At 40.5% G+C, this 13603-nt stretch overlaps 1 protein-coding gene across 8 annotated transcripts in view; it reads left to right on the top strand.

Moving 5' to 3' along the window:
• Nucleotides 1-10049, top strand: part of LOC110979630 (uncharacterized) — a 57881-nt gene extending 47832 nt beyond the window's left edge. For 7 of the 8 annotated variants that reach the window (XM_087130687.1, XM_087130731.1, XM_022235620.2 and 4 more), the window contains exons 7-10: nt 1378-1483; nt 3418-3672; nt 4130-4210; nt 5486-10049. In XM_087130687.1, the coding sequence (XP_086986813.1) occupies nt 1378-1483; nt 3418-3672; nt 4130-4210; nt 5486-5646 (603 nt within the window). In that variant the 3' untranslated portion in view covers nt 5647-10049. The remainder of the gene's footprint in view (nt 1-1377; nt 1484-3417; nt 3673-4129; nt 4211-5485) is intronic. The other variant, XR_015423531.1, reaches the window with a different exon arrangement.
• Nucleotides 10050-13603: the final 3554 nt, after the last annotated feature.

The following is a 13603-nucleotide window of genomic DNA, read 5'->3' as shown; positions in this document are numbered from 1 at the left end:
AATTTTCATTCATTGTTAACCCTAACCTCCACAGTCGTCCAAAATCCATCAGGCGGTTTGGAGGATTTTGGAGGATTGAGGGTGAATGGCAAATGTGCATGTGCATGGCTGATTGCGAAGGATGCCATGAGTGAACATCATGGGTTTAGACCTTGTGTATTTCTTGCTCAGTCATGCATAAATTCAGCCCAATATTTCTTTTTAATCGACCGCACTGCTCAAGAATGCCATTTGCACTGCCTCAACATAATGACAGGATTTGCCAGATTTTGAAGGATTGAGGCTGTAGGTACACCTCCAAGTAATGTTTTCAAGAAATTTTGGTGGATTCCAGAGGATTGAGGGAGAATCCAATTTTTTCACCCCCAAAATTCTAGGAATCTGGAGGATTGAGGAGGGTCCATAACAAAAAGCGTCTAGGGGGTTAAGGTTAAAATGCAAATGTCCTGTATCGTCAAATCACATACATGTATGCATTATTCAGTTATTGCTCAAAATATTGAATGTACACAACCTATGTCATGGCACCGGTACAATACTTTGAGTGGCCCCTTGGAAAACACACGTGTAACTGCACCCCTGGGTACTCTGAGAAATTTCACCCCTGCTACACTACTGCTACAGGTATTGAGCATTGCACTCAGTAATGAGAAGGCAGCATATGACTGCCACCTTATCTGTGTACAAGTGATACTTATATGCCAGATTATTGTGCAGGAATTTAATCAGTAGCTGGGGCTGCTTCCCTTAACAAATGTGTTTTGTACAGGTGCACCCATACATGTATATAACCAAGTACTCTTCGTACTGTGTATGCACGGTGTACATGTACAGTGTACATTGACATGCATGATTTAATATTATTTCGGTTATTTAAAGACATGCACACCCATGAAGATACATGTAATTGGCAGGATTTGAAAAGGTTGGTTGTTATGTAAACTGGCAAATAACTTTCTTGAACACGTACATCTTGTTCTTTCTCAAAAATATTCAAGGCAGATCCTAGTGTTTCTCAGAAACATAAATCGCCTTAGCTTAAATGGAATTTATTCTGTCCAGTACCCGACAGTGTTGTAGACATTCATTCAAGACCTTTCACTAGACCTGAAACAAATAACAGGGTGCTGAATGACAAAGAAATGCCCAAAGAATGATGCAAAGTACATGTACGTGTACGAGTGTTTGTAGAATTGCAAGATACCCATGATAATTTCACCTTTTTATTCAGTACAACAAGTACAGTGTACCGGTATCTCAGCTAGAAGAAGTACATGTATTATACTCTTCAAAGTACATACATGTACAGTATTGATGTGGGTGGTGTATAGATGGCTCTTCAATATTTCTTGGTTTTCGTCTTTTGTATATTTCTAGTTACGCACAAAGATGGATAAAGCTTCCCCTGAGTCCATGCGGTTGTTTCAGGAGAGTATTTCCCTCAAAATCATTGGCTCAGTCACCTTCGCAAAGAATATTCCTGGTGAGTGAAACTGAGATTGCATTTAACTGTGGAAATATGGAAGGTACTGTAAAATACATGTACTACCATATTATAATTGATTGACGTATACCGTACAGGTACTTCATCGGGTTTCCTGGTTATTGAGGAGAAGACAGAGAAAACGAGGGGAACCCTCGCCCTGTGTTCGTAGTTGGTATACCTTTGTGCATGCCAAACAATGGCCATATGCATTGTTTGGCATGCACAAGGGTTTATCTACCATGAACCCAGGGCGAGGGTTCCCCTCGTTTTCTCAGTGGTCTCCTCAGTGACGCAATCTACTGGTACATTTAGAATTTGCATCTTGGCATGAACAGAAAAGAAGCCCTTTTACGCTTGTTTTAGTTGAGCTTTCAAGACAAATGACACTGCGTTCCATTTGGATGCTTCCATATTTATTTGAACAGATAAAAATCAGAGATAATAGGTTTTAATTAGAGCTGCTGTATAGTATACCAAATGACTGTTTGAGCAACCACCAGGAAGTGCTAGTTTCTGTTAAATTTGATTCATACTAAATTCAGAGGCCAGACCTTTTGTACATGTACCGGTATGTGTAATTCTGGACAGAGTGTCTGCTCTGAGATATGTATGCAACCGTACGTATGAAGCCAAACCGCGATGGTTGTGTTTGTATTGCACATGCCCAGTGTGTATTAGACTTGGGTTGCAGCCGTTCATCGTTATATCAACAGTAAAAACACCATTAATTTGTGTGAATTGTGGTAGTCAAGCGGTTGTGATGCATGGGGTATGGGTTCGAATCACGGGTCGGAATTATGGACAGGGAGGTTTTTTTAAAGGAAAATAAAGCCCGAATGTTATCAGAGCCTAATTTCACACGTGAAGTTTTTATGGTTGAGCATCTAGATGTCATGCATTGTGCATGGTTGTGAACCTTGGTTTGGCTTCATACGTGTGATTGCATATATAGCTCCTGCTCTTAGCGGGAACAAGAGAGGGCGTGTTTTTACATGGAAATGGTGGTACTTCAGTGGGAACTCCCCATGTGAGCGTGTGGGTTTGTGCACATCTGGCGTGGGATGTACTGAACGCACTCAAGCAATATACCAGTACATGCGTGTTGGAATGGATGGTTCTCACATACATGTATGCACCAGGTGGGCACATGTACATGAGGTCAATTGAAACACTGCCCACCGGTCTGTCTCTCCTTTGTCTGTGAGGGTGCACTTCAACTCAGAGTGGGTACTGTCATTAATGGAACTGGTTGGTCAGAGTCATCAAGTACATGTACAGCAAAGCCTGTTTTGTTTAAGAGATACTGGTAAATTATACATGTATGTCTGTGATCCATGTTGTGAAACCTTGTTGTGAGCTGCATGTGGCTCAACCTCAATCTTTCCAAGGATACATGTAAACACATATAATTCTGCCAGTACTGGTAGAGAAATGAAAAGGTTTTTTTCTTCTTTAATGTTTTAACGACCACTTGGAGACATATTTTTGATGTTTTAATTTATAAGAACAGTCAGACTTTAAGGTGGAAGGAGATTTGTTGTTCATTTTTCCATAAATCCATCCTTTCCATTTCAAGAGCCAAACTCCTATATAAAGTAGTTCTATGCATGCAAAGGTATCTGCTCTCCAATGCGTGGCGCAGCATCTTCTTGTACGGAATGTCGGAATTTTAAGATTCCTAGTTCATTTGAATTTTTTTGTTTTAATTGGAGATTCTGTGCTCAAAGTGTGTACCAATTGGAACAGATGTCCAGGATTACCGTTTATTACCAAACTATTGGTTATGAGATGAGTGAGTTTTCTTGATTTTAGTGCAGGTTACGATCTGAGACAAACCCCCTTACCTGTACAAATTGTGTGATACCCCTTAATTTGTCCTTCTTTTCCCACTTCCCTCCTGTCTTTCCTCCCCTACCCCTCTGTTCGCTTAGGGTTCCGTCACATATCCGTCAATGACCAGATGAACCTGATCAAGGCGGGCACCTTCCCCTGCATCCTGTGTCAACTCTGCTGGCAGGGGTGCATGTTCTCCTGGTTTGATGACACCTTCTTCACTGTTCCCTCACTGATCAAACTGGTCTGCGGCATGAAGACCAGCTGCTACAGCTTCAGGGAAGACTTCACCAAGTTGACCTTTGACCAGGAGGAGATTGCTCTCTTCACGGCTCTCATCTTCATCAATCCAGGTGTGACCTCAACCACCACATTCTTTGAGGAGCTCAGCCGCTGATTTGTAACATACCTTGCACCTGTGCGCTAATATTAAAGACCGGCCCATCCTGGATGTGAATGCGAATGATGTGAAATGCAAATTGCCTCAAGAAATATTCACTTAGAAACTTCACCTGAAGTGAACTTAAATATGTTGAGGCAGTGCTAATATCCCATATTAATTCTGCTTCAGTGGCAGCAATGTCCTTTCACCTACATTTTCAGTATTTCCTTTGAATGAGTACAACCATCCTGGAAGGGGGGGTCATTGTCCTGGATTTCTTCTGATATTTGTCAAGATGTCTTAAAAGTGTTGGATTCAGAGTGGTATACCAGAAGGGATTCTAACAAGAGAGGATTGATAAAAAACATATAGCGCATTAGACAATTCTGACCAACCAGGGACCCTTTTTTTGTTTCTGTCTGGCGTAGATAACCCTGGCCTAGATGATGTGGAGTTCATCCTGGGTCTGCATGGTAAACTACGTCAGGTCTTCAAGCACTACTGTCTTGGTAAGGCAGACACTGTAGGTCTTTTTTTGTCAGGTTGGCTGACTTGTTAACGGTACATGTAGCTGTTTCAGTCACGGGCCAAAACAGCTTTTGTTTTTCTTAAGATTGTTTTTGGTTTTTTTGTGTGTGTCTATTGAGATAACACAGGGTCGTTCTACACATGACTTTCGGTCCTCGCATCGGGCCGATTTCTTTCAACCCAGCACATTGTTAGACTGCCACCTGAAGATGTATGCTGAAACATGACATCATCATGGGGCGGATGATGTCATCAGACCGGAAGTTATAACGGAAAGACCTTAAAATCAATAAAAATCACAAAAAATCAATTCCACATGCGAAAGTCTACAATTGCCCATCGAAAGCTAGAGTAAATATCTGCATCCATTGTCTAAAGTGTTTTGCTCGTTGCATTGTTCATACATGCTGTGCGCGGCTGTTGAAAAATTGACACCCGCTGAAAATGCCAGCAATTCGACCCATAGGGTAAGAGCCGTAGTGGTAAGAGCCATACACTTTGTACATTGAAAGAGTGTAATGGAGGCCTGCTATTTCGGGGAATCTGGCAAAATTCCAAACACGTGGCAGGAAAGCATGTGAATGTATATTGTCACGCTCTACTGTCGCAAGGCGGGTAGTAGTCCCACAGAAATTTTGAACTACGGGACTGCGGACCTAACAACAGCTGTTCGATTCCCGCCCGTTCCAACTCGTTTTTTATCAAACCAAAAGAGTTTCCTGAAACAGCTCAGTGTTTGTCCACCGACAAACACAACGTTTATCTCGTTTCTTGTTAGTTTCTGTTTAAATTTTGTTTTGTTAACCTTTTAGCTTTTTTGGGTAGTGGTGGGTACAGAAGTTCTGTGTTTACACCAAAATGTTTTCTTTACGTAGACTTTCGTTGCAGAAGTGGTTGTAAGTGTTGTCAATACTCAGAATGACCGAAAGTGTATTTCTGATGAGTTAAAATCAGAGATGTTGTCACGCTGTTAACGTATCACAAGCAATCCAATCCAAACTATATTGAGATGCATGAAACCACTTATCAGGAGAAAGAGGCAAATTAATGGAGTTTGAAATTTGACTGTAATTGTTAAACCCTGACATTTACAAATTTACGATTTGTCTCTATAAAATGCTACTCATCCTAATCTTCAGCAAAGAAACATGCCTCTCTCCACAACTGCAGTCTCTGTCCACCATTGGTGCCCTCCGAGCCCCGTTTAACATATCCTAATGTCGTATCTTTGTCTCAACTTCAAACCCCTCTCGCAGAAAAATACGGGGAACTGAAGCAGTACTTGAAATTCATCAGCTTCCTGCCCCGACTGTACCAGATTGAGCTCTTGCACAAGAAGAGCATCAAGGAGGGTTACAGCCAGCAGCCCTCCCCGGATGTCACCCTGCCCGCGCTCTTTGCTGAAATCAACCTGTAACCTGTGGCAGTGACCGAACTTACATGTAACAATTCCTTCAACGTGGATTGAATCAGCTGTGTACATATGGTATATCCTTTGTTCGGTTGAGTGGGCTTCTCGGACAGAAAACAAGTAACAATGAACGGGCTCTTTTCTGAAATTTTGTTCCCGCGAAGAACAACTTCAAGTCTTTAAAAAATTGCTGTTTAAGGAGTCGCTTTGACCTGATGAGAGACTATTCTTTTCTGTGTAGTTTTTGTATAATTTGTTTTGAATTGCTGCCTTAATTGTCTATGTGTCTGGTCTTTGAGTAATGATCAGTCCGAGGAATAAAATTATTTTAATTTTCTAGTGAAGGAAAAAAGATCTTCATATTATATGCATATACTAATATTGCTTAGCATAAATACCAGCCCATAGCTTGATATGTGCAATATGGAATAGCTACTCTGCCGAATGGAATAAGTGGGGAGAATTTCATTTTGTTCATCATCATGAATATTTGCGAAAGTTTTGCCTTTTGGAACATGGAGAGTTCCTCAAATGTTAGATGTTTTACCTTTCTGAGGTAAAGAAGTCACGACTGACTGAGTAGAGGATGGACCGAAAGACATGGACTGAAAGAACAGGCGTGCACGATTCATCTCTGCTCAAGGGCTTCTCCAGGTTACAGGCAGAGAGGCAGCTGGGCTTGCTTGGAACTTTAATACTATTGAATGCCTGTTGTGCAGAGCATGCTGTAATCATGAAATTTATTGAAATGCAACAACATGAGAATATTTTGATGCAATTTCAAACATTCCATCGTAGAGGCAAATCCCATGCAATGAATAAATCTGTGTTAAAATTTGAATTTATTTAAAGGTATTCCCTTCTTTCTACAATGCATGTTGGGTAATCAATAAAATTGATTACCATAAATTTATTAAATCTGTATTATTTTGATATTTTTCTTTTCATTTTAGCTATTTTATCTTTCAGCTTCTACAAGTCTCCAAGAGCAGATCCAGCGCCATATTTTAAGGGAGGGCCCGACTTTTTTGGGGGGCGGGGGCAAAAAGATTGGGAAATTGCTTTGTGATTTGCAACTTACATGCTTTTGGAAGGAAGGGAAATTAAGTATTTGTTTGAAATTACCTTTCAGCTGTAAGGAGTGGTCATGTCCTACTCAGACAAAAAGGTACCCCTGTATCAGGCAGTGGTCCACAGCATAGGTATCAGGCAGTGGTCCACAGCATAGGTATCAGGCAGTGGTCCACAGCATAGGTATCAGGCAGTGGTCCACAGCATAGGTATCAGGCAGTGGTCCACAGCATAGGTATCATGGGAGGGGGTGGCGGGGCAGGCGCCTACCACCTCCCTCTCCTTCCACATCCTCCTGGACAAAAATCCTGGCAATGCCTGTGGCCCACAGCTGTGATTGGCCAGTTGCTGTTCTGTAAAGTGAGGTGTGATGCAGGAGCCAATCATACTCCATCTGGCAGTTGGGTCTAGAAAAATTACGTCATGGATACAATTGCACTAAATGTACGGAAGTAAATGTGTACTCTCTTGCATTTAGAACAGTCCTACTGTAAATGGCAGGTTGTTATTATTGTTAATATTTAAATTCTTAGCTATCGCCTAAAGCAGTTTTGTAAAATCCAAAAATTAAATTCTTTGTGAAAATTTGGTGATTTTGTTTTGCTAACTTTGCACTGTGTAAAACGGTTGGTCTAACTTTGTTTTACTGCACTTTTTTCTTGGCTTTTTGTTTGTTGGTTAGTCAGAGAGAGATAACTTTGTAAGTGCTAAGAGTGGGAAAAATTGAAATGCATCATCCCCTTCAATCATTAGAGGGGTTGAGGGCTAGAAGGTTTGAAAACAATTGTAAGCCTTTTTTTAAATTGATTGCTGTTGCATTATGATAAGTTTCAGCGGGAACCAGTGGCGTTTTTCTTGAATGCTTCAAAAGCAAATTTTTGTATATTTACAAACTTTCAGGTTGCTCTGTCCATCATTATTACTTCATTTTTAGTCCTCTTTAGTGAATATCACAGAAGAGAACAGGAACCCCTCCCTAGGCTGAAACGATTCACTCCTTGCATAGCTTTAAGAGCATTTCATCATTTTGAGTTGGGAACTGGGTAAGCTACCTTCTTCGCTGATTAAGTCTTCTAGTGATAAATTAAGGGTAGTTGTCATGGAAATGGAATTTGATCAGATCTTTTGAAAGTTTAAGCATGCTCTTTCTACCTGAAAGGAAGCCATCTAAAATTACAGATGCTCTACAAAATGAAGAGGTCAGCATTATTCTGTAATGATTTAGAGCAGAAACCCTGCGCTGATGTGAGGGAGGTCAGGATGCTGTGGGAAACTCAGTTGCCATTTTTTTTTTAGAAATTGAAAGTGCCTGCATTTTTGTAACTTTCCAACCATCTTTCCTCGAGGAATGAGGATTCTTTTATGTGTGAACAAACTGCTCGAATTGATTTTTTTTGCAATTCATCTTGTTTGTTTTTGGGGGGAGGGGGTATCTTAATAAACTCACTAGCTTATTTGTGGAACTTTTTGGCCCTAAGATCATTCCAGACTGGTTTTACTGCTTTGCCTTAGATTAGAGACTGGAAAAGACTTTTTGCAGAATCAAGATTGCTAACTTTTGTGTACACTGCTGCATAAATGGCTTATAAATATTTAATTACCACTGTGAAGTAATGCTTATATAAAGTGTAGTGAACCTCAGTATTTTTATGATTAGATTGTTTTATTTGTAAAATACTATTTCACATGTAGGTTTTGTTAACATCTGATTTTGGCCTTTGTGATGAAATTATGCAGATGTACATGACTTTTTTTCCCTTTTTGGGGAAGGTCTTGCTTTGTTTCCCTGTTTGTGCATGTGTTTTATTTTTCTTGGTATTTTCTTCTAAGGCACAGATTTTTATTGGGTAGGGGAGCATGAATGAAGTCATCTGAGTTTTCAGCATTATCCTATGATTATTTGGAGCAGTAACCTTGCGTTGATTTTAGGATGGGTGGAATACTGTGGCGTAACCGCCCAGAACCATGGTTGACAATTTTTTTAAGGAATCGAAAGTGCCACATTTCCTTCGGGGATGAGGATTTTTTCACAGATGAGCAAACTTAATTTAATTAACAGACAGGGACATTCCACTTGGTTGTCTGTGAATTGAATTGTTCTTTCCATTGCACCAATTTGAACCCTTCATTATCTGAATAAATCTTGGCTAAGTGCCTGCGTCATCGAATTAAATTGCATCGTTCTAAGTACAAAGGTTTCTGCAGTAGAATTTTATCTTTTTTTCCATGCCGCCGTGTCATGCTTAGAGATACTAATGCACTGGCATCTGATCAGTGACCCATTAATCAGATGACAGGATTTATTTAGTGGGTGCGTGAATGGGACTATGTCATGAAAGAAATTGTCTAATTTAATTTGTCTCTAATGGTTTGTTTTACTGCATTGTAGGACTTAGACTGTTGGGTTATTTTGCCTTGAGTGTTTTTCTTACCTTTGAATTGTAGGAGGATTGTGGACGAAATATCTCTACTTAAAACTAGCTCGGTATTGTAAGTGGTTGTGACAAGTGAAAAGTTCTGGTCCTAGTTTTCTTTGTATTTAGTACAAGCAAACTTTGAGAAAATTGAAATCCCTTATTTCTGCAGTATGGCCACCCCTTGGGAAGTACTCGAGTAAATTGTAAAAGAAATCCAGTTTTTAATATAAAAACCAGAGAAATTTCTTCCTACACACCGACCTTATTTTTAGATGAAAGGCATTGACAAAGGTCATCATCTTGATGAATGAACTAAGATTTTTCTCAAACATTTAGCATTGTATGAAGTAACATTTCGTCTTTGAGATCTGTTGCCATTGGCTACACCGTAAACTGCACGATTACTGCACGTCACAAGTGACCTTCGGTTGTTTTTGTTTTGTATATAAGTGAAACGGAAGGTGGGCCTCTAATTGATGGAAATCGTACTATGACGTGAATGTTAACGAGCACCATGGTTGTATGAAGTATCAAGTGATATTATATCTGCAAGCTTTGTGTTGTCTTGGTCTCTAATGCATTGTGTTCCAATGTTATTTTCTTTCAACTGGGAATATATACAGTGTGTGTACTGGTTTTCTGTTTTTGCTGCGCAAGCCACGGTGAGGTTTTGAAGTACTCTAACTCTATACGTAAAAACAAAATCCTACGCTGTGAATGGTAATAATGTGTATAATTCCGTAAATACATTTTCCCACCCTTCAAAATGTGAAATATGATAATTTAAAGTTATTTCACGTAGGCGGATGTGGTAGACATACCTTTTAAATCATTTACATGTAAACTGAAATTACTGTTTATTGTGCAGACAGTGTGTTGTATGCAGGAAATGACAATAAAGAATATATTTTTGCACTCTCACATGAACAAGATCTGTATTGTGTTTCAACCCCGTTACAGAATAGATGAAAACTCTTTGAACATGCAGAATATTTGCCCAGGCCAGTGGCATTAAAATGTGCATACTTGATCAAGGGAGAATTCTAACCCAAGTCTTCACATCTGCTAGTGAAGGACAGATGTGTCTTGACCACGACCGAAAGCCGTTACCGAAACTGTCCCATCAGATTTAGCTGTGTGCATAGGTCATTAAAACGGTGAAGAAATCTCCGAGTCAGTAAGTGATGCTGATCGATGCGTCTAAAAATAAAGTAGTGAAAATATGCCGTCAAACGATAAGAGCAGATCTCAAGATATCCAGGAACAGGTGTTGAAGCACGAGCTAATTCGGAAACGGGACAAGTTCGTGTCACGATAATTTGTCGAACTGATAAGGGAAAAGGGTCACTCGGACACAGAGGTTTTCTTTAAGCATAAAGACACGGGAATGTTTCACATTCATGCAATGGTGGGAACAAGATTCGATGATACGTGTATTGGATGTTCCATTCCACTCGGCTTCAGATTTTGGAAAATTATAATGTATAATATACAACTAAACAATGTTATTTGTATTAGTTTTTGGTTTATTACATTGGTGTGCACCTGTGCGATGTATACAGATGACTGGTTTTGCAAGTGGCTGGACGGGCAAAATGGAACGTTGTGGGCTTGCTGCTTCCTTTTGGAGGAGGTTGTCCCTGAGAGATTTCTGCAGTGATATACTTGTACGTGTCGTTAGTGTACTCCCCACTGCTACTCTGTCTCTCTCTCTCAGCCCTTCGTGTTACTGAGAAATCTCGATACACGTCGATTTTTGTTGCCATAAAACAAAAACAAAAAAAGTGAGGGCGCAACGTCAGAAGCTATTAATGAGACAACTGTACAACAGACGAGATCTCGGGGAAAAAAATTCTCGGCGCCTCAGACGGTCACGTCCAAATCTAAGAGGATTGGCAAGACTAAGCCTGATACGTGAATCCCTACCGACAGCGTGCTTTTTTATTGCACAACTGTCTGGGGATGTACCATAGTATTCTTTCCTGTACGGGAAAATGCATGGTTCCAGAGAGGAGATTATTAGTCTTTGTGCCTCTTGGATTATAGAAGTGCCCCTGTTGAAATGTCGGACTTAACTTCAATTTGGGGAGAAAAATCCTGCAGAGTCGCGATTATAGCCTTTATTCAAGTCGGGTCCACCCTCCACCCCCCAAAAATAAAAACCTGTCGACAACAGGCGTAGCCATAACTCCAGGAGCCCGTTTCGGACGCGGTTGTAAATCGTTGATATGCCAAAACCAGCTCCCAGGAACATGCGCCCTCTATCCTTGTCTCCGCAATAGCTATACATCGCTCCAACAGCTGCGATCATCGTGTGCCCGGCGCCCATACCCTCTCATAACAGACAGTCGCTTTCAATACTTGTAGCATGACCACTGCGTCTGTTGCCCCGAGGACACTTAACATGCCTCAAATATTGACATTTCCCTCCAAACACAAAACCAAGCTGCATTTCAGCGGTGCATCTCGTCAGCTCATGAACAAACGCCCGCATACACGCTGCGCCTCGAATTAAACATTATAATTCGATAAGCATAAAACACATCCTACGCATCTGACATTAAACTTACAAGTGTTAGACACGTTACTTCAGCCTAAGTTCCTGTCACTTTCCAGCCTTCAAATATTTTATTTCAACGTGCCGCTTTTACTGAGCCATCCACATCCATGCGCGATAAATAGACAAATCACAAATGAAATGGACTTGAGTTCATTAATTCCATTTAAGATTCCTTTTCTGGATAGTTATAGTTCCCCCCACTATGCTTATCTTATGGCTGATATCACAGCCATAGTTTTGAAACCGTGCAAAACGATATTTGGTTGTGTGATTTGGAATAAATTAGGCATGTCGGGCCCACCATTACATTTCATCGCCGTTCTGATAATAAAAGCAATACACTCGGCGAAGCCTTGACTCTCATGGGGAAAAAATAAATAAATCACCGACAGCTCTTTAATCAATACAACTAATAATTTTATGGGTCAATTGGGTAGGGGCATTTCATAACGTACATCCCATGGCCCACCGATCATTCTCGACGGGAAAATAACTGAATTACCTGAGTAGGAATCGAGTGGACGGGATTTAGTTAAATAGTTTTTAAAGGAGAAACAATTTTGATATTTATGGTTCACTTTGTAAGATTCATTGTGTTGCTGTTGTACTACCAATCCACAACACTGACTTAAAAGACAGTTCATTTTAAGTGAAAATTTGAAAAAGAAATTGCTTTCTGTTAAAGCGTAATGGAATTTCAAAAGGTCTGTCTAATTTTTTTATGATAGAAGTTGCTTCCTTGATTCTATGTTTCCACAGATTCTGTTCATTTGATAATATCGATTTTTATCACCAAAAGGCCCTAATCTACAAAGCCGTCATGTTTTCAGATCAGTTAAAAATCGCTTCATTTCACTGCAGGTTTTTTACTTGTTTTCTTCACTTGCTCTTGTTTTAAAACTGTTTTGCATTGCAAGAATAGTTTATGTTATAGACACCCGCTCAAAAACGCGCTCCATCGAACAATGGATGAAACTCAGACAGTGAGGACGCCATATTTAAAAGAAATTTTGTCAGTATTCGTCAGTAATTTCCCCTTTCCAGGGGCGTGGCCGGGGGGTGGAGCGCACGCCCCCATGAAAAATGTCGCCCCCGGACGCAGCTCCCCACTTGCATATCCTGAGGTGATCACGATTATGTCCAACAACCAACCAGCCCCCCCCCCAATTTAGCGTGAAGCCCCCCCCCCCCAGAACCCTTGGTTTGTTATCAGTAATTATGAGGAAGCTGAAACCATTCGCCATCGTATGGGTTTTATTTGCTCGTTGCCATTTTGATTAGTTGACAGGTTTTGTTCGTAAGGCTCCTTTTTATCGTCAAGTACGCGTCAAGTACAATTCCTTTGGAGCATAGATCCCGACAAATATTGCTGTGGGAGATTAGGCCATCCGCTAGTTTTAAACCCCCACCCCAAAAAAGTTTTCTGGTGACACCACATCGACTTTAATGGGGCCACTCATTTTGCTCCGCAAGATGGAAGGTACGTTTTGAGTGGAGTTGGGCGTACCTTTCGTACGACCATGTTGTCTTTATAGATCTATATTTTCCAGGTTAACAATCGGACTAAAATAATAAATGTTAAAAGTGTCCAACATGTTATTATTAACTTGGGGGAAAATGACGACAGTCAGCTGACTTATGTGTTCAACCACCTGAAAATTGAACTGACCTCCTAATAATCATACGAAAAGAGTCTCAAGCGTATGTGTACAGAAGCAGCCCCAGGGTGCAAGCTCGAACTTAAGACCCTTGTATGGCAAATCCTGAAGTTGGGATGATCAGGCAAAACGTGTAATTTTGTGGCCAGTGCAGGGAGTAACTAATGTCCCTTTAACCCCTCCCTCGCCGCTTTTCACTGCATTACGTGCATTAGGAGGCCACTTTATTATACATTACTGGTGACACTTGTGCAACG

This window comes from Acanthaster planci, linkage group LG01 (genome assembly GCF_054643075.1).
Source record: "Acanthaster planci isolate LZ-2023a linkage group LG01, COTS_SCS, whole genome shotgun sequence".
In the NCBI taxonomy this organism is placed as follows: Eukaryota; Metazoa; Echinodermata; class Asteroidea; order Valvatida; family Acanthasteridae; genus Acanthaster; species Acanthaster planci.
This window is presented reverse-complemented; position numbering and strand designations above follow the sequence as displayed.